Here is a 17558-nt window from a genome sequence, read left to right on the forward strand (position 1 = left end):
TCCATCATTCCGGGTGTGTCGGTCTGCAGGTATCCATGCCACGATTTGGATTTGATTTGATTCGACGCGATGCGCGGGGATGCATTGCGAGTTAGTGCGTCATCTTGCCGAACCAGCAGAATTCCCTCCATAAATATATCATCACATCAGCATCACCATAACCCCAAACGACCACAGACATGCGCTTTCGCAGATGTATCGGGTGGCCCTAATCTAAGTGGGGACATGCCAGGCCCAGACACAGCATTAGAATAAGAATATGCCCATTCCATGGCGGCACGCGGGCCACCCCTGGGAGACAAAGTTGGAGTGTCGGCCTCCACAAGAGCTCGCTCAGGGCTCGAGAGCTTCACTTCCATCACTCAATCAATCTTTTGCGTGGCGGCTCGTGCTCGCCTGGTGCGTCCGTAGACGCAGCGACGCCGTGGGTCTTCACTCCAGCCTCGTGGCCTTACAGTAACATATCAATCAAGGGTCATGCAGATCCAGCGTTTGTTGGGGCCCAGGCACCAGGCAAGCCGGAGAGCCAATTTGCGGCAGGTGAGCCGTCCAGCTGGGGCACATTACTGGGGCACATCAAGCGGAGACCCAGCTGTGACGGGTGCCTGCCGTACTGACTGTGCACATCTCCATAATAATAAATACAGCTGTTCCGAGAAAGGAGATTCCGCGCGCTCCATAAATTTCACAAGGCAGTTCAGGTACCCACTGCGCTGAGCAGCAGGCCCACACAGCCTGCGTCATTGATGTCCGCGCCCATCACCACCGAACGCGAGGCTCTAAAACCTCCGTAGCCTGTCAAGCTTTGGCTTGGCGTCTTCTCACAACGGCCTCTTTGTTACCATCACCCCAACACGTGTTTCCCGCGGCCTCTGCCGGCAGAAGGGGAGAGGTGTGCGTTGCATGTGTGTGGCAGGAGACGGTTGACCAACTCGGAGTGTTGTCCGCGACCCTCTCGCAGCCGGTCTGTTGGCCTTGGCTGCCGCCATGTCGAACACCGCGCATCACGCTCACACGTACGGCACCGAATGCCGTCTGGCCCCGGTTGCGCCCCTTCCCGACGACTACCGCGATGGCGATGGCCATGAGGATGACTATGGCGCTGCGACAGAGAGAATCCCGCCCATCAACGCCCAGTTCTTCTACTCATCCCTAATCCCCATCCAAGACTCGCCCTCGTCCGCTGCCTCCGACGCTAGGGGCTCATCCGCCCAAAGCCAACGTCCCTTTTCCGAAGCCGACAACAACGCGCTCGAGCGGGCATGGCTATCCCTAGCCTCAGACACCCACCGCCGCGCCCACTCCCGCGCCCAGCGGAACCGGAGCCCGAGCCTGTCCGAGTCGAGCAGAGACGCGGCCACTCTTACCGCCATCTATCGCCGCTTGATCGAGAAGCACAGTTTGAGGCATCAGCAAGACGCCGCACCGTTCTCTGTCTCGAATTCCCCGACCGCGACCCCCGCGTGCTGCCCTGAGCTCCGGACCGATGCCGCCAGCGAACTTAGGGGTACATTCTGTGTCCTCACCCGCCGGCGCCTAGGTATGGACAGCGAAGCTGTCGTTGCTACGGTCATGGCCGAGCTTGGCAAGGCTGGCCCCACAGATACTAGAGGCCAGACTGAAGCCAGGTCGAGGTCTGAACAGCTGTCCCCAACTGCGGCCACCGGGGCCAGACCGAGCATGCTCCCGGCCACGAGAATCGGAAGAACCGGTTCCCGTGTCAAGGCCGCCGACGCGGCCAACAGTTCAAGAGCCAGAGCCGGCAGCAACACCCTGGCCACAACCACTGTCCAGCCAGGGCCCCCGCCGCCAGATGATGGGATTTCGGGAAAGCCGTTTGTAAAAATCGGATCCCCAGGCACAGAGGACACCCCAATCTCGCCCCCTAACGCTACACCCCCGAAACCCCGAACGGCTACTGTGGTCACAAACACACCCAACGACAACCAAGCGGAGCCATGGGAGCCCGCTCGTGCCGTCCAAGTACCCGTCGGCTCACGCCTGTATCTAGTCTCGTTCCCGGAAATGCAGATGCGGCCAATGTACTGGTCCCCAATCAATGACGTGACCGTGGTAACTCGGGCCACTTGGTTCTATCGGTAGGTTTCTTCCTTGTGCGACCTAGAACTCACCAGCATGGCTGCTGATATCGCCTGCGTCCCAAGAGACAATATGACCCCTGTCGAGCCCAAAGTCGCAAACCAACTCGAGGCTGGCTACTGTGAGCTTCGCCCTTGGTCTGAGGTCAGTGATCGTAGCATGTCCTCGCCCTGCGCCCTCTTCAGGCTGTACGAATCATCCATGGATAGAATAGCACTGACCCACAAGTCTTCAGGCCTGGAGTATTGAGATTCGCTGCGCCATTGCGGTGGGCGCGTTGGGGGAGGAGAAAGTCAGCCAGCCTCTCTGGGGCCACCCGCCCGCTGGTACCAACGCCAACGTCGAGGACATGCTTCCTGTTGAGCCGGGCATATCTGATGATCCCTATTGTGCGGCGCGTTGCTATCGTGGTAGCGCGGCTGCTGTCGGTGTGCTCAGCCCCCATGTGGGCGAAACCACAGACACCGGCTCGACGGGCAGCTATCCAAACTGGCACGTTGTGTACAAGAACGCAACAGAAGCCAACCTACTCAAGCCAAGCCTGCGGCCGTCCGCCTACTACTCCCGTACCCCGATCTCGAGGATCATGAAGGGCGCCACTGTACGACTTCCAACGGCCCCAGGGCATTGCTTTGCTCATCCAGATCCAGCTTCATGGCTAACTAGTGTCCGTTGCAGGTCGGCATCCCTGTAGTTCGTGGGTTCAATCGGGACGCCTGGCGCCGCATTCATGAACGTCCCAGGGGCGCTAGTGGCAAGGGAGCCAGCCACCCCTTGGCCAAGGCGGTTACAACAGCTGAGGCGAGACCACAATCCAGGCCTTTGGGCCCGTCATGTACCGCCTGTGCTGCCGAGACGGAAAACTGGCGTGACCTAGTCCTCGTGATCCACGGAATCGGCCAGAAGTTCGCCGAGCGGGTCGAGAGCTTCCATTTCACGCACGCCATCAACAGCTTTCGACGGGCTGTCAACACCGAGCTCGGAAGTAACAACTACAGGGACGCCGCTGGCGGTATCATGGTGCTCCCAGTCAACTGGTACGCGCGTTAGGTTTTGGTCAACACCCACATGTGTGCCCAAGCTCACCCGCCCCGCGTTTTCCTTACTAACCTCACCCGATCTACTCCTAGGCGCCACCTCCTCTCGTTCGAGGACGGCGGGACGATGCAGCAAGGTGGTGCTGGCGCGGCAGCCGCACCAGAAAGCTTTGGTCTCAAGGATATCGAACCCAAAACCATTCCGGTTGTGCGTGGCTTGATATCAGATGTCATGTTTGATGTGAGGAACGCTACAGGGATAACGGGCAGCAGACCTCCCGTGCTGTCCGGCTCTCCCCTCTCGCGAGGCGGCAGTGGTGCCGTCGGATGAAGGGGCGTACTGACAAGGCCTCATTTGCCTTCTTTAGGTCCCTTACTATCTCTCGCATCACAAGCCACGAATGATCAAAGCCGTCACGAGGGAAGCAAATCGCATCTATCGTCTCTGGTGCAAAAACAAGTCAGCCGCTCCCACCCCGCGCTATGTCTACCACTACCCACCACAGACAAGAGCCAAGAGATTGAGCTGCTCAAACTGACACGGATCTTTGCAGCCCCGGGTTCGCTGATCAGGGCCGTGTGCACCTGATAGCTCACTCCCTCGGGAGCGTTATGGCCCTTGACATACTCTCTAATCAACCTACAATCACACCACCGCTCAGGGATCCAACCTGTGAGGCAGACCCGGATGCCCGGCATTTCGAGTTTGACTGCAAGAATCTTTTCCTGCTTGGCAGTCCGGCCGCCTTCTTCCTCCTACTGGAGCGCTCACAGTTGGTTCCGAGGGAAGGCCGCCTGAAGCCAGGCACAGATCCTGCTGATGTCACCTCCAAAGATATCGTTGGACAGCAGGGCCAGTTCGGCTGCCTTGCTGTTGATAATATCTACAACATCCTTTCCCGAGAAGATCCTGTTGCGTACTTGCTCAACAGTAGGTATATCTACATGTCATCATTTCTTGGGGATTGTTTCGTGCTGTTGGAAGGCATCCCGGTCCCCCCTTTGAGGACTATCAACTGACAGGCCTCCAGGCACAATCGACCCGGTATATGCGGCAAGTTTGAAGAAGACATTCGTACCCACCACGGCAACCTTCTTCCAGTCCATTGGCAATGGCATCAGAGGCCTGTGGGGCGGCGCACCGACCCAGCCGGGCGCGGGGACAGTGCCCAACAAACCACCGACGGTTCGGCTCCCCTCACAACTGGAGCTGGAGGTCCATGACTTCACGCGTGAAGAGGTAATTCACAAGTTGATCTTTTGGCTTTTGGTGATCATTTTGCTAATTATTACTCCTTGTCTGATATACCAGATCGCTGAAAGGAAGGCGATCCTCCTCAACGACAACGGGACGCTCGACTATTATCTTCATTCAAGTGGTGGCCCTTTGGAGATACAGTACCTGAACATGCTCCATGCCCACAGCAGCTACTGGACGAGCCCGGACCTGATACGAATGCTCTGCATGGAGATTTGCAGGAAGCCGGGGCGAGCTTACATATATGAAGGCCTGAGAGCCACAAAGGCCGCGAAGCGGCTGGTTCCAAGAACCCCTGGTTAGAGAAGGCCCGTCGCCTACAGGGGTACACAAACATACTGATAGAGAACGGCATGGATACATGGAGTTATAAACATAGAATTTTGCGCCGGTTGTCGTTTATAGACGGATATGGAAATTAGGGCGCATTGCAGGTAATCACATTAATTAGATACGTGGCCAAGTTTATAATCGAACTCTACTCATACGATAAACCCGCCATTTTGCCAATGGCTGTCTCCGATTATCCCGAATGGAGGACCGCATAACCGGGTGATGGCTAAAGATCAGTCTCGGAAGCGAGAGAGAAGTCTAGGAGATGCCAAAGGCCGGCAAGGTGGTCAATCAATGAACAGGGAGTGTGGTCTTGGCCTGAAATCCATCATTTTCCAGCAGTTGTCATCTATGATCGTGAACTCAAGCATCCAGCTCCATCATGTCTCTCTCTTCATCGTCGTCCATCTCATAGTCCTCCTCATCCGCCCGCGGCCCGTGGGCATGAGCCGCACGGCTGGGGCGGCCCTGCAGCTCACGGATCTGCCGGTTCTCTTCCTGGGCCTGGTGCCTCTTCAGGTCCTCTAGCGTCCACATGCTCACGCCCTCCTGGTCCTTGGGCCGGAAAGGCTGCGCCATCGTTTTGAGAAACTTCCTGGCGGAGCTCACGGCCATATCGGTACTGAGGTTGGTGTCGCTCTCCAAAAGGGCCTGGTTGATCCACTTTGGGAGCTGGCTGCGTTTCTTGGGAAACCTGCGGTCTGCAAGCACCATGATGCCGTAGTCATCTTTGCCTCGCAGCACGCGCCCCAGGCACTGAGCAGCATGCCGCATGGCATCAAAGGATAGGAAGTCGTTCTCCTTGATGCGGTAAGTCTCGCGCAGGAACTCCAGGCGCGCTTTCAGAATGAGAGACTCGGTATACTGGTATGGGACACCAATGCAGAGCACGGCCCTCCCATACTGATGATCAAAGTCGATGCCCTCAGACACCTTGCCACGGGCCACACAGAACATGACGGCGCCGGTGCCGTTACAGCAAGCCGTCCTGTATGTCTCCAACGCGACCGCCGTCTCCTGCGCGTCTGGAGTCTCGACAAGGATGAGCTTGTACTTCCAGACTTCTTCCAAGATGTTCATGCCCTGCCACATGCTGATGATGGACTCCATGTAGAAGTATGAGGGGAAGAACACCACCATGCCGTCCGGTGTTATCTTGGCAAATTCGGTCAGGAGGTTGCCGTAGTTGCGCACGACCGGAAGGTCCGTCCTGACGGCAAAGCTGCTCGATATGGCGGCCTGGTCGCTCCCCTTAGTGACTATCATGGGCAAGAAGGACCGGCGGCCAAGCGTCATGCTGTACGACTCCTGCACAATAGCATCAAACCCGAGCATCTTCGGGTACATTTCCAAGGGAGACAAGGTCCCGGATGTTATGATGACCGTCTTGAAGCGCTCAAACACGGGCTTGATTGCTATGGCCGCGTCCAAGCAGGTGAAGTGCAGGACGGGGTTGACCACCTTGGACTTGACCGTCTCATAAGGCTCCAGCAGCAGAAGAAAGCCTTTCTCATAGGTGGCAACGAGCGTGGCAAACGTTGCGACCTCCTGGAGCGGCTGGAAATCTTCAATGTTGGTGAGCTCTAGCGTGCGAACAAGAGAGGTCAGGCGCTCGGCGCAGAACCTGAGGGGCTTCTTCTCGATGAACGTATACTCCTTCAGGTGGGCAAGGAAAGATGGCGGGGTCTCCGAGATGACCTCCAAGACCTTGAGTCGTGTCTATGTGGTCCGAGTTAGTTGCTGCTGGCCGGTAGCACGTGGAGATAAATCCCACAGAGGGGGCCGATTCGGTGCAATTATTCGCATGGCCCTACCTTAAGGTACTCGATAAACCTCTTGAGAAACGCAACAAAGTGCTCTGCCCTCCTGATATTGCCCGGTACAGCCTCTCGGATCAGGTCGTCCGGAAGCACTTGTGAAGCAAACAAGTCAGCGTGGGGCGAAGAACAAGCAACGAAATGACGGAAAGATAGAAAAGAGGGCGCACCTGGGTTGGCCATGAAGGCGTCCTCCTGGCGTGCCTCGTCGGCGTCCCGGAGGCCCGCGACAAGCTTCTGATATTCATCCTCCAGTTGTTTCTGGTCCGTCTCTCTCATCTGCTTGATTCTGTTCTCAAGGTTCTGGGCACCTCTGGTCGCCTTCCTGAGCGAGTCCTCAGTAAGATCTGTGCTAAGCGATTCGATGCAAACATTGTCGATGTTGTGCGCTTCATCGAAAACGATGATGGAGTCTCTAGAAAGCTCCTTGGACACCCGTTCGGCAATCTTGGGATCCAGAAGATAGTGGTACGAGTAGATTATGACGTTACAGTATTGCATCTAGGCATAGGGTTAATACCCTTGTGGTGTCAGGGGGCCGTGTATGTGAGAAGATAAGGCTATTGATGGGATCTCACCATGCGCCGGGCCGTAAAATACGGGCATTGCTTGTGCTGCTCCCCGTAGCGCAGCAGGCCATCGAAGGTCCATACTCCATTGGGGATCAGGTTGTGCGGCTCAAGAAGATCGAGATTCTAATAAGGGTCAGCACAAATTCCGCAGCCATCAGGCCCACGGCTGGCTCCGAACGACAGAAAGGAAGGCGAAACATACGTCATGATATACGCAGACATCAACATCTTCACCTTTATCCTTCTTCTCCTTGATAAAGCCGGCCGTCAAGCTTCTGCATCGAGCGTCCACAACGGCACCGCTCTTTTCGCGTTTGACGGCTGGGTGTAGGCAGAGATTCTTGCGGCTAGTAAGTCCAAGCCCTCTGAAATCCTCCTCCTTGCCTAGCTGTTCCGCACGGTACTTCATCAGAGCTCTGAGTTCGGCAAGTGCCTTTTCGATCTCCGACATGGTTCCTACGTTGTGTCAGCCAGGCACTAGGCTAAACAAGGCAAGCAAGAATGGGCCATACTGACGAGAGCAGTAGATCAGCTTGCGGTGCTCTGGATTGTGCTGCTGATACGCCACGATGAGAGAGAGCAGAGTGGCGGTTTTGCCCGTGCCCGAGGGCATCTCGAGAACACAGTTTCCGCCGGCATCGAGGGTCCCTAAGCCGCGGAGGAGTCAGCCACACCGCACAGGCTGTACCAGAGGTGAAGGGACTGCTCACTCTTGAGATCGCACATATAGCTTCGGATGGTAGCATTAGTTTAGCACAACGACCGCGAAGGGACCAGAGCCGCATCCACGCATGATGGAGTGTACAGGCCACGCCCATATGGTTCGTTCACAGGGGGTCTTACGCATATTGCTCTAGTTTGTGGTTTGATGCCGAGCAGACATTATTCAGGATTTAGCCCAAGATTTCGTGTGACCAGTCTCGTACATCGCGTCCTTTCATCGGCCATGAGCGCAGCGAAAAGGATAGAGCCACACCCGGGTGCCGAGGGAGGGTAGGAAGGAAGCCAGCCTACCAGGATATATGCGAGGGTATGGGAAGATGACCGGAAGGTCACTGCCCGGCGGTGTGTCAGCGACAAATCTAGCCCGAGTACGGCCCGGGGTGATCCATGGTGTACAACGACATGCTTACTCGATATAGAAGAGCATCGTGATGGAGCCGTGGGGGCTTGGTGGCGAGGGCGGAGTTCAGGAATCAGCCATTCAACCGAGACTCGCTGGAAGCGCGCTGACGCCGCTGGCGGCTCTGCCCAGCACAAGGCAGTGATTTTCCAAAGGGCAAAGCAGCAGGGCCTTGCTGCCGTGACCGCAGCGACTAATAGACTCTCTTTGTTTGGCGGTTGTATTTGTTGCGGCTATCGTGTTGCAATGTTTCGGCGATGTCGACCGCCTCTGAGGCATAAAACCTTCCAGCTACAAAGATTGCCCGTTTGTTTGAGTTAATGCACGCGCGAGTGTCACACGAGGTCACGTGTCACAGTCGCTTAGTATGCTGAGTCAGCGCTATGAAGTCAAGCTTGACACCCCAGCAATCGAAACGAGCAGCAAGATTCAGCCACCAAGCCCTGCCTGGCTGAAAGTCGCTGACGGCCGCCCCGCCCCCCATTGTTGCCGCCCAGGCGAGATATCATGTTTCTTGTTGCCTGCTAGTACTCCCTGCAGTCCTACCCACAAGCCCACTAGTCAGTCGTCCGTGACGCCTCGCTGCTGCATAGCCTGACCCCGCCAGGCCCCTACATAGAGTTACCTACCTTAGTGCATATACAATCCCAGGCAAGTCCCCGTCGCGGGCCCGATGAATGCCTGGTCGGTTAGGCCAGGCCCGAAGCAAGACGGCAGCAGCCGCATCCAACAGCCCTCCTACCCCACCTAGTCGGCCACTTCGAGCGGCCCGGTGTAGCTTGCCATCATCATTTCACTGAAACAACGTTGCAATTGGGTCGCACAAGATGGCTCGCACGCGCCAGTTTCGTTGGGCGGGGCGTCTGTTGGCACTGTTAGTCCTTTGATGGGGCATGGATATCAACCCTTGCCTATTTTTGCTGATCCTGCCCATGCAAATGGTGGTGATGCTGGACTCAAAATGACGCTCCATGGGCCCAGAACGCCGACTAGCGTGCGTGTTATTTGTTTGCCTGCATAATGGGGGGCTTTGCATGCTAGTTGGTCCCGACCCGGTGTGTTGGGTGTTCCGTTTCTCGGTGTCTTTCGGGTGTTCTTGTGACCGATTGTGTGCGCCTTCTGCTTAACCTTCACACCCCGCTCAGCATCCGGCTCATCACGCTTGGGGCCATTGAGCCCGCGGCATCTCTTGTGCTGAGCGCATACTCGCAAGCTTGGCCTGACCCCAACTGTTTGCCTACTGTCCTTTCAGCGCGATGAAGGTAGAGGCACCACACCAGCCCTATGAGTCGCAGCCGAGCTGCAGGCTCCCATCACGGAAGGTCCGCGGAGGTCACACGTAGCAAACAATTGGGCAGTGTACCGAATTTGGCTGTGCGGCCGGAAAGTGTTCGTGGCTGGTCACGATGGACGGAAGGGCCTTGGCGTTCGAGCCTCGCCGTGCGACGCTCGGCGTCGCTCCCACCCATGGCGGCTAGGCTCGTTTTGCCGCTGCCGCTGCCGCATCCGCAACTACCGCGCAGCCGAACAAGACAATGGAGGCCATGCACCAGCTTACAGCGGGCTAGCGGCAGGTCGGCGGCGTCGAGGGAAAAGGCAGTTAGCCAACACTCCTGCATCGGTGATTAGGGCGCCTTGCAGAATCAGTCGTTTTACCCCGCGAAGACTGGCCCTAGTCATCTTTCCTGCGCTTGGGGACCAAGAGACGTGTGGGGAGGGATGGTGATCAGTCCGCAGATGGTAATCACAGCGGGCGAGGCGTAGAGATCTCCTAGCGTCTGCCCCTAGCGGCCCCGCTAACCTGGGCTCCAGGCCCAAGCCCCTTTCTGAAAATCGACGGCCGAGTTGGACCAAGTTGCCTGTTTGTCTTGTTTCTTTAATTTCCAAATAGGTCCTGATTGATTTTTGACTTGCGGTCAACCGGAAATACCCGTTGTACATAGGTACTGACTAAATCCTCAATGGTACCCGTTGGCTTTGACAGAAACGCGTCTAGTGTGCGAGGGCGGAAAAAAAGAGAAGAAAAAAAGAAAAAAAAGAAAAGAAAAAGAAAAAGAAAAAGCCTTTGCCCTCACAGGCCAAGTTACAAGGGCGGCTCCGACCAACATCAACATGGAAATGCAAAGTGGGACGGACGGTACCTAACTTACAAAATGAGCGCACAAGAACGTGATGGAACATAAACGCAAGGAAGGAAAACATCACAGCATCACACACTCGCTAGGGACGGGCAGGTACTGTAGCGTCCATCAGCCAGTCGCTGCAGTGCAGGCGTGCAGCTGCGGAGCGGGTTTCGTTCGTCCCACCCTGGACCAACGAACGTGCCTAGCACCCCGGGGAGGCTCCATGTTTGGTGTCAGCACCAACCAGGCCAGGGCGCTCCTGATGTCGAGGGCTGATGAGGAGCTAGAAACGGGAGGAAAAGGCGGGAGGATCCTGGGCTCGGACTCGGGGCCCGCCCGGTGACGATGTTCGGTCAGGTACCTTGGTGAGGGGGCGGGCTGGCTTGCGCAACTGGGGTTCAGATGCGCCACTGCGTGTCTTTGTTGCTGTACTTAGCACACACGCGAAGGTGTCCTGCACAGTTGCGGGTCCTTTCTGACCACCAATTTACCGCGCACACTCGCCGAATCACATCAGTCATCCACTCAGTAGGTGGCTGTACTTACGAGATGGACCCCACCCTCAAGGGCTTCGGAAGGACCCAGCACGTTTTTGGGTTGTTGCTTTTTCACTTTACTTTTTTTTTCCTTTTTTTTCTTCCTTGTTGCTCCCTTGTTCCCTGTTCACGTCTCACCCCAGTCGCCTAAAAAAGAACAACGAACAATCAAGCCCACTCCTCTTGGGAATCGAGTCCCCGCTAGGATGGTGATCTTCCTTGGAGACGGCCAAGTACCTGACTGATTTCCCCATCTGTCTCCCCGCTTACCCGCATCGACCTTAGCACCTGCATACGTATGTAGGTAGTAGTTTTGTTTGTTCTTATTTTACAGCATGACAGCCGTCAGCTTTGTCAAGGCCAGCCAAGGCACCACCTTCCTCGGGCTCTTAGCTCGGCAATAGATGACCGGCCCCCTTATCAGGAAACATCAACCCGGGATGCTGCAACGACCTTGGGCTACCTGCCCAGCAAAGACTTGGTCGTTGGAACATTGTGGAATTTGCGTGTAAGTCGCATCGTCAAAGACAATGCCGCTTCCTTGCACCTCCACACACCCGACGGATATCAATAGAACTCCAATTTGTATTGCAAACGCCCATAGTATGCGCTTCAGCAATTACAGTTGTGGGTGACTGCCCCGAGAAAAGGTGAGAGCGACAAGAACGGCGTCGGTGGACCGCCCAGGTGCAGTAACAAGGCGGAGGTAATCACCAGAAATCACCATATGCCCCCAGTTTGGGCCTTAGCCGACATGTCTGGTACTTGTGTTTTCAAAGCCTTCTTGCCTTCCTATGTCCATTGACCAACAGGAAACCCCATGGGTTGAATAGTGGTCGCAGCAGTAACAGACAAGGCCACCAAGGATGCACCAGCCAGGCCAGTGCCGTTGGCATTGCATTCTCTGCTGCATTCACCCACAGCCTGCCTCGGCCCCCGTCTCCGCTGCTGTTGCTCCTCCTCCTCCTCTTTGGGCATTCTCGGTCCCGTCTCCGCCCGACCATCAGCTCGCTCGCATCCACATGGGAAATACACACGCGCAAGACATGTCGTCGTTACTACAGTTTTTTCTCTCTTTGTTCCCCTCTCACTTCCTTCTCTGTAACCCTGCGTGGTACCTCCTTTTCGCATCCTTCATGGTCAAAATCCCGCCCGCAAACGGATTCAACGGTACTCTCGGCTGCTTATTTACATCTGCAGCACGCGACCTGTCGGGTTGGGCTATTTCTGCTGCACTGCTTATTGCCATGGCTGGCCTGACTGCAGCCGACCCTGCTCAATGTATAAGCTACTGCTGTACCCACCATGTCGATGATGTGCGGACGGCTCCGGTCCCCTGCCGCGCCATGTACCCGCCCGTCCATGTATGTACACCCACCCACTCATCCATCCGCCCCCCTAGGCAGAACTGTGTGTTCTGCACCCGGGGCGGACATGGGTAAGTCTTGGGTCCGTCCTCTGCAAATTCGGTCTGCCTCGGACATGAAGATGCATCGCTGTCTAGAAACCGGGCTACCGCACCCTGGCTCATGTCTCCGCAAGCACCTCGTTCTGCCTCGCTCTAGTTGGCAACGTGGGATGTGGGTGCCCCTGACAGCCACCCCCGACCTACGCCAACCAGGCCGATTTCGTCCTAGCACTCGCCGGCTCACACCCCTCCTTCCCCCTTTTAACATCCTCCTCCTGGTCTTGCAGCCCCAGAAAAGCTCGGCTTTGTGCTGCCTACCGATAATCCTCGGGGCGATCCTATGCATTTATATGATACCTGGGCAGCCAAACAGCCGCCTTCCGGCCCTCCTATACTATAACACTCCTTACACCCGCACCCTACCCCTCGCGCTCGGTTGTATCTTGAGTCTTCCAAATCCATTCGAGGAGCGATCACGCCAACCGCACGTCGTAACACAGATGCGCCAGACACATCGAGTCTGATAGCACCTTGGGGGCCGCTGACCAAACGAGCCATAGCCTCTCCAGCCATCTGACACTCGCGGGGCACACCCATCTTTTCTGGCCTGCGCCTGTCATCTTGACTACTCACTCCTTTTCCCGCACGCAAATCACAAATCAAAGAGGCGTATACCTGCTGCCCGCCTGCCCCCTCCTTGAAACCACATTTCTGCACCCCCTTTCTACATATATAGGTCCTCTGCTTCGCTGTGCACGGCGGCCACGAGGACCCAGGACCGGACAGGCCCTCGAGACGTCTCAGTCATGGACTCTACGCCCCCTCTCACCAGATCTCCCGCATCTCCGCCGAACTCATATTCCTCCTCGGCCGGCTATCCGTCCCCTGATCTAGTGGCTCAGCACTACCGGCTGTCAGCGATCGAACCCGCGTGCTCCATGGCGCCGCCGCTGGACCCAGACAGCGCCGTGCCCCCCTTGGAGAACATGGGCCAATCCGCATGGGCCCACAACAGCATGCTGCATTCGCCTTCGACCGGCGCGACAATGCCCAGCATCGTCTCCTCCGAGTACAATGGGTTTGTGACTTACGACAACGGCTCCGTCCCAGGCGCCCATGCGTACGGCGGCCATCAGGAGGTCTATGGCTCCCATGGCCACCACCATCACCAACACCAGCACCACCATCACCATCACCAGCACCTAGAGCCAGCCATGTCAAGCCACTCGTCTCCCCGGCCGTCCTCGACATCGCCCGGAATGCCACCAGCGCGGGGCGCGATGACGTTCCAGCCCGTTGTGCCGCTATCACAGCCGCTCACGCCTCGCATCAAGATGGAGGCCGCTCAGCCAGATTACGTGCATGGAGCGGACTACCCGTCACCAAGATCGATCCACGTGCCCTACTCGTCCGAGGTGGGCAGCTATTCGGCCGCCCCCAGCTCCGGCTATCTCTCCGACACACAGTCGTCGGCCTGGAGCAAGGACTATAGCCACTCGGCCGAACCCGACTCCTTCTACTCGGTTGCCAGCGGCCAGGCCATCGGTATCATGGGTGGCGACAGACGCGCAGCCCACATGCGGGCTCAGCGCCCGCGCGTGCGGAAGCGGCTGACTACCAAGGAGGAGGCCAACTTCCAATGCGAGGTCAAGGGGTGTGAGAAACTCTTCAGCAGGAGCTACAACTTCAAGGCCCACATGGAGACGCACGATTCGAACAGGGAGTACCCGTTCCCGTGCGGCGAGTGTAGCAAGAAGTTTGTTCGCAAGACGGACCTGCAGAGGCATCACCAGAGTGTCCACATGAAGGAGCGGAACCACAAGTGCGATTTCTGCGGGCGTCTCTTTGCGCGAAAGGACACACTACGGAGGTGAGATCGACCCCGGACGAACATCAAATGACAGCTGCGCACGGCGAGCCACGGCAAGTGACGGCACCACTGACGCTTGGACATGTAGGCACATGGAAGACGGGTGCTCCAGGAGATTCGACATCACCCTGCCCCCAATGTCGATTCCTTCGATGGGTAACGGCCCCATGCTCGATACCTCGTCGGCCAGCCTGAGGGCCAGGGACACTCTTCAGAACGGCGAGGGCAACCCCGATGATCCTGGGGTTGCCAGGTTTCGACAAGGCTGGGGACTTGTATGAGGAAAACTCGGCCCCTGTCATGATGCTAGCTGTGATTTTAAGCGTGGTGTTTTTCCCGGCGGCCTCTGTTCTTTTTTTTACCACGCACTACGCGGTCTGGCGGTGGCAATCCTCGTTATCTGTTTGTACCAATACTGTCTTGTATGCTTGACTGTCTGTCGGCTTTTTTCTTTCTTTCTCTTGTTCGCTGCAGGTATTACACTCGAGATCCTGCCTAGTGCTTCATTTTGTCCTTGGTCTTTTCTTCTTCATTTTCACGCCAGTTGGCATTCTGCCCTTTGGTTATTTCGTCCACTTAGGAGTCACAGTCTCCTTTGTGAGCTCATCACACTCCAAGGCCATGTTTGCGCCTTTCTACCTGTACCCTACAACTTAGATATATCATTAAAAGTACGGCGGCGGCCTGCTCTTTGGAACATGCGAAGAGAGACCAAATATATCGCAAGCACACCTCGAATTAAACACCTGCATACGAACCCACTCCTCCGAACATACCACTGCTCAGCTCCTGGGTCTTGCGTAGCCACCTCTCGGAAGGGGTTGATGGGACGCACGGCAGCAAAAACCCGAGTCGAGTTACCGGTTGACACCAACGTCCCATGTAACACTACTCAACGCCTCGATATTTTCTCGAGGCAGAGCCGCCGCCTGATCAGCGCATCACCCCCTTTCACTCTCCCCCACACCGATTTCCTCCAAGTCGCCAGACTCTCATTTGCAGTCCACGCACATTGCAAGCTTACTGACTGCCTAGTTAGACCTAGAGAAGGAACAGCCGCGTGGCAACAACCCACCGACAACGACTGCTGCGTGCAATGCGACGCTGCATATAGATATCGGCTACCAGTGGAGGATCGGAGGCTTGATTAACACCCAGGGATTGCCATCCTTCCAGGCAAATCGGCGATGATGGTCTACGCAATGCCAACTGGGAAAACAGGCGATGGGTGCTGCATCTCGACATCACATTATGAAAGCTTTATGTCTGCACTGTTGGTCCGTTGTTCGTCAAGAGCGGCAGCGGAGACGAAGCGCTAGTGGATTCAACGCCACTATCACTCCCCGCACACACTATCTCCGTCTCTTTTTTTCTTTTTTTCTCTCTCGTTCTTTTTTCACACACACAAACCCCCCTGCCTCTTGGCGTGGCCGACAACTGCAGCACCCGCATGACCAGATCTCCCGGGAGCGATGATTGGACAATACACGCGAGCTACCATCTCCCAAAGGTGATCCTTGTGCTCCCACACACCCCTTTCGGAAAGATGTGGGCAGTCGCCCGAGGTGCAGATGCGGGCCATGTCGACTTGGTTGCAGCAGCGGACAGATCCAGGCCCCTCCTTGGGGCTGTGCTGCTTGCTGCATGTAATCACGCTCATCAACCTAGGTAGAGGGCTATTTGCGAGCCTGCCTAACACACAGGTACCTCTTGTACTTGGAAGGATGGCAGCCGTGATTGCAGCATAGCTGGGTTGTCCCTGGGTCCAAAAATGGGGGTGGGGTGGCACTGCGTTGGCGCCAGAAAGTGCTACACATGGTGTAGATTACAGGCAGGAATGAAGCGCATATGCGCACACACACACTATCGAATGCCCGTTGAGCCGGGGCGGAATGCGCATAGCTACCTAGATGAGTGGAAGTATCGAGTCGGGCGGCCAACAACTCGAGGAGCGTCGCCAAGGACCAGACGCCAGTCAGCCAGTCGTGGTGGCCGCCAGCCACCATGCAGGCGGTGGTGCCGATGTGCCCTCAGTACGTGATGCCCGAGCCGATTCGATAGTCTGGTGCCGATAAGCAAGGCACCCTCACCATCGGCTGCAGGTTGGTCTTTGGATTCTGCAAGGCGCTCCACAGGGCCAAGGATTAGGATGGAGTGGCTGCGCAAGCGCGGGTTGCGGGTTTTGTGTCACGTCTCCCTCGCGACTGCATCCCTGACCCAGAACCTCTAGTCCAGACCGCCTGCCCGCCCGACACTAAGCCCCCTCCCGCGCCGACTTGGACCGGTAAGTGCGTGGGTGGTGGTGGTGGTGGTGTGTGTCGGCCGCCCGCCGAGGCGGCGTGGGTAGGCGAGGTGGTACCTTGCCTCCTCCCTGCTGTTGTTGTCAACGGGGGGCAAGTGGCGGCTCGATCCACCCTAGGGATTGAACCGAGATGGGGGCGCACTTGTCGCCGTAATGGATCGAGATGGATCCATGTCTTTTTGGAACACTGGGCCCGCGGCTGTTCTAGACGCCCAGCCGGTAAAGTTCCCAACCAAAAGTACGCCCACCCCACGATGTTTTACACCAAAACACTACCTTTTGCAGCCCCGAAAATAAATAGCAATAAAAATGCTATAACTACAAAATTTAATTATATAATCCGGGGTTATAAAAGCTATTTTTTTATATATATTCTTTTTTTATTAAACGCATAGTTAGGAAGTATTTACGCGTTAAAGTAACCTCTTTTTATTTTTAATTTCTTTTAGTGGGGTGGTCCGCTAAAGGTACGCTGGAACATCCGCTAAAAAAAACAAAACCAAAAAGATTGTATTTAAACCGGAATAACTTGGGCAAATAAGCATGCAATAAAATAAGGTACCCTGGAAAATAAATATAAAGTTAAAATCTTTTTATAATAAATTTTTGGTTGCGTTCCAATTTTTCTTTCCTTTTTTTTAGCAGTTCCAAAAGGTAGTGTTTTAGCTTGCAATGGCGTAGGTGGGCAAACTTTTGACCACCAATTGTAGGTAGGTACGTACCTGCTCCTTACTATTTCCAGTGACCGAGGCCCTGGCAGCAGGCTAGGCTCTCCTATTGGGTCGCATTCTGTCGTCGTGCCCGGTCTCACTGTAGGGTGTTGTCAGCTTATCTCAATCTTCCACGCCCCGCCGACCTAGAGGTACCGACCTACCGACCTACCTACCTCCTCACTGACAATTACCGCAAATCATCATAGGATCTCACCATGATATGCTCCCAACCTGGCAAGGCGCCGCCGACTCTCGGATATTTACTTGGGCCACCTATCGACCAGCCACGAAAGGATGTAGGCTACGTTCGCTCCGATCGATGGCGTCGTCGGGTAACATAACGTGCTTCGCGATTCTCACCCCCCC

At 56.0% G+C, this 17558-nt stretch overlaps 5 protein-coding genes across 5 annotated transcripts; 3 read left to right on the forward strand and 2 right to left on the reverse strand.

The window, feature by feature from the left end:
* Nucleotides 1-764: 764 nt before the first annotated feature.
* Nucleotides 765-4895, forward strand: GGTG_10355 (DDHD domain-containing protein). Its single transcript, XM_009228228.1, has 9 exons — nt 765-2099; nt 2166-2244; nt 2336-2701; nt 2779-3137; nt 3231-3378; nt 3506-3597; nt 3692-4068; nt 4169-4377; nt 4450-4895. Exons 1-9 carry the CDS (start codon nt 988-990, stop codon nt 4696-4698), a joined length of 2991 nt encoding a protein of 996 aa, XP_009226492.1. The 5' UTR covers nt 765-987; the 3' UTR covers nt 4699-4895.
* Nucleotides 4767-8558, reverse strand: GGTG_10356 (DNA repair helicase rad15). The gene is made up of 10 exons (XM_009228229.1): nt 8251-8558; nt 8132-8172; nt 7961-7970; nt 7828-7847; nt 7634-7765; nt 7320-7573; nt 7124-7240; nt 6716-7046; nt 6543-6640; nt 4767-6447 (listed from the first exon to the last, which is right to left on the reverse strand). Exons 1-10 carry the CDS (start codon nt 8265-8267, stop codon nt 5092-5094), a joined length of 2376 nt encoding a protein of 791 aa, XP_009226493.1. The 5' UTR covers nt 8268-8558; the 3' UTR covers nt 4767-5091.
* Nucleotides 8559-8764: 206 nt separating this feature from the next.
* GGTG_10357 (hypothetical protein) lies at nt 8765-9709 on the reverse strand (the record flags this gene model as incomplete). The annotated part of the gene is made up of 4 exons (XM_009228230.1): nt 8765-8774; nt 9079-9103; nt 9377-9469; nt 9604-9709. The coding sequence occupies 4 exons, from the start codon at nt 9707-9709 to the stop codon at nt 8765-8767; spliced, it is 234 nt and encodes a 77-aa protein (XP_009226494.1).
* A 2849-nt stretch (nt 9710-12558) lies between these two features.
* On the forward strand, nt 12559-14934 carry GGTG_10358 (hypothetical protein). The gene is made up of 2 exons (XM_009228231.1): nt 12559-14177; nt 14266-14934. Exons 1-2 carry the CDS (start codon nt 13114-13116, stop codon nt 14456-14458), a joined length of 1257 nt encoding a protein of 418 aa, XP_009226495.1. The 5' UTR covers nt 12559-13113; the 3' UTR covers nt 14459-14934.
* Nucleotides 14935-15860: 926 nt separating this feature from the next.
* Nucleotides 15861-16967, forward strand: GGTG_10359 (hypothetical protein; the record flags this gene model as incomplete). The annotated part of the gene is made up of 3 exons (XM_009228232.1): nt 15861-16210; nt 16326-16520; nt 16929-16967. Exons 1-3 carry the CDS (start codon nt 16088-16090, stop codon nt 16965-16967), a joined length of 357 nt encoding a protein of 118 aa, XP_009226496.1. The 5' UTR covers nt 15861-16087.
* Between the last annotated feature and the right edge of the window lie 591 nt (nt 16968-17558).

This window comes from Gaeumannomyces tritici (genome assembly GCF_000145635.1).
Source record: "Gaeumannomyces tritici R3-111a-1 unplaced genomic scaffold supercont2.5, whole genome shotgun sequence".
Lineage (NCBI taxonomy): Eukaryota > Fungi > Ascomycota > Sordariomycetes > Magnaporthales > Magnaporthaceae > Gaeumannomyces > Gaeumannomyces tritici.

What these genes read in the sequence shown, in the direction of transcription:
- GGTG_10355 (XM_009228228.1), top strand. Translation starts at nt 988, where the DNA reads ATGTCGAACACCGCGCATCACGCTCACACGTACGGCACCGAATGCCGT. An exon ending in GGATCATGAAGGGCGCCACT is followed by an intron (nt 2,702 to 2,778) that starts GTACGACTTCCA and finishes TGTCCGTTGCAG; the next exon opens with GTCGGCATCCCTGTAGTTCG. An exon ending in TGTTGCGTACTTGCTCAACA is followed by an intron (nt 4,069 to 4,168) that starts GTAGGTATATCT and finishes ACAGGCCTCCAG; the next exon opens with GCACAATCGACCCGGTATAT.
- GGTG_10356 (XM_009228229.1), bottom strand. An exon ending in ATTTTACGGCCCGGCGCATG is followed by an intron (nt 7,047 to 7,123) that starts GTGAGATCCCAT and finishes CCCTATGCCTAG; the next exon opens with ATGCAATACTGTAACGTCAT. An exon ending in GGTTTATCGAGTACCTTAAG is followed by an intron (nt 6,448 to 6,542) that starts GTAGGGCCATGC and finishes CGGACCACATAG; the next exon opens with ACACGACTCAAGGTCTTGGA.
- GGTG_10358 (XM_009228231.1), top strand. Translation starts at nt 13,114, where the DNA reads ATGGACTCTACGCCCCCTCTCACCAGATCTCCCGCATCTCCGCCGAAC. An exon ending in CGAAAGGACACACTACGGAG is followed by an intron (nt 14,178 to 14,265) that starts GTGAGATCGACC and finishes TTGGACATGTAG; the next exon opens with GCACATGGAAGACGGGTGCT.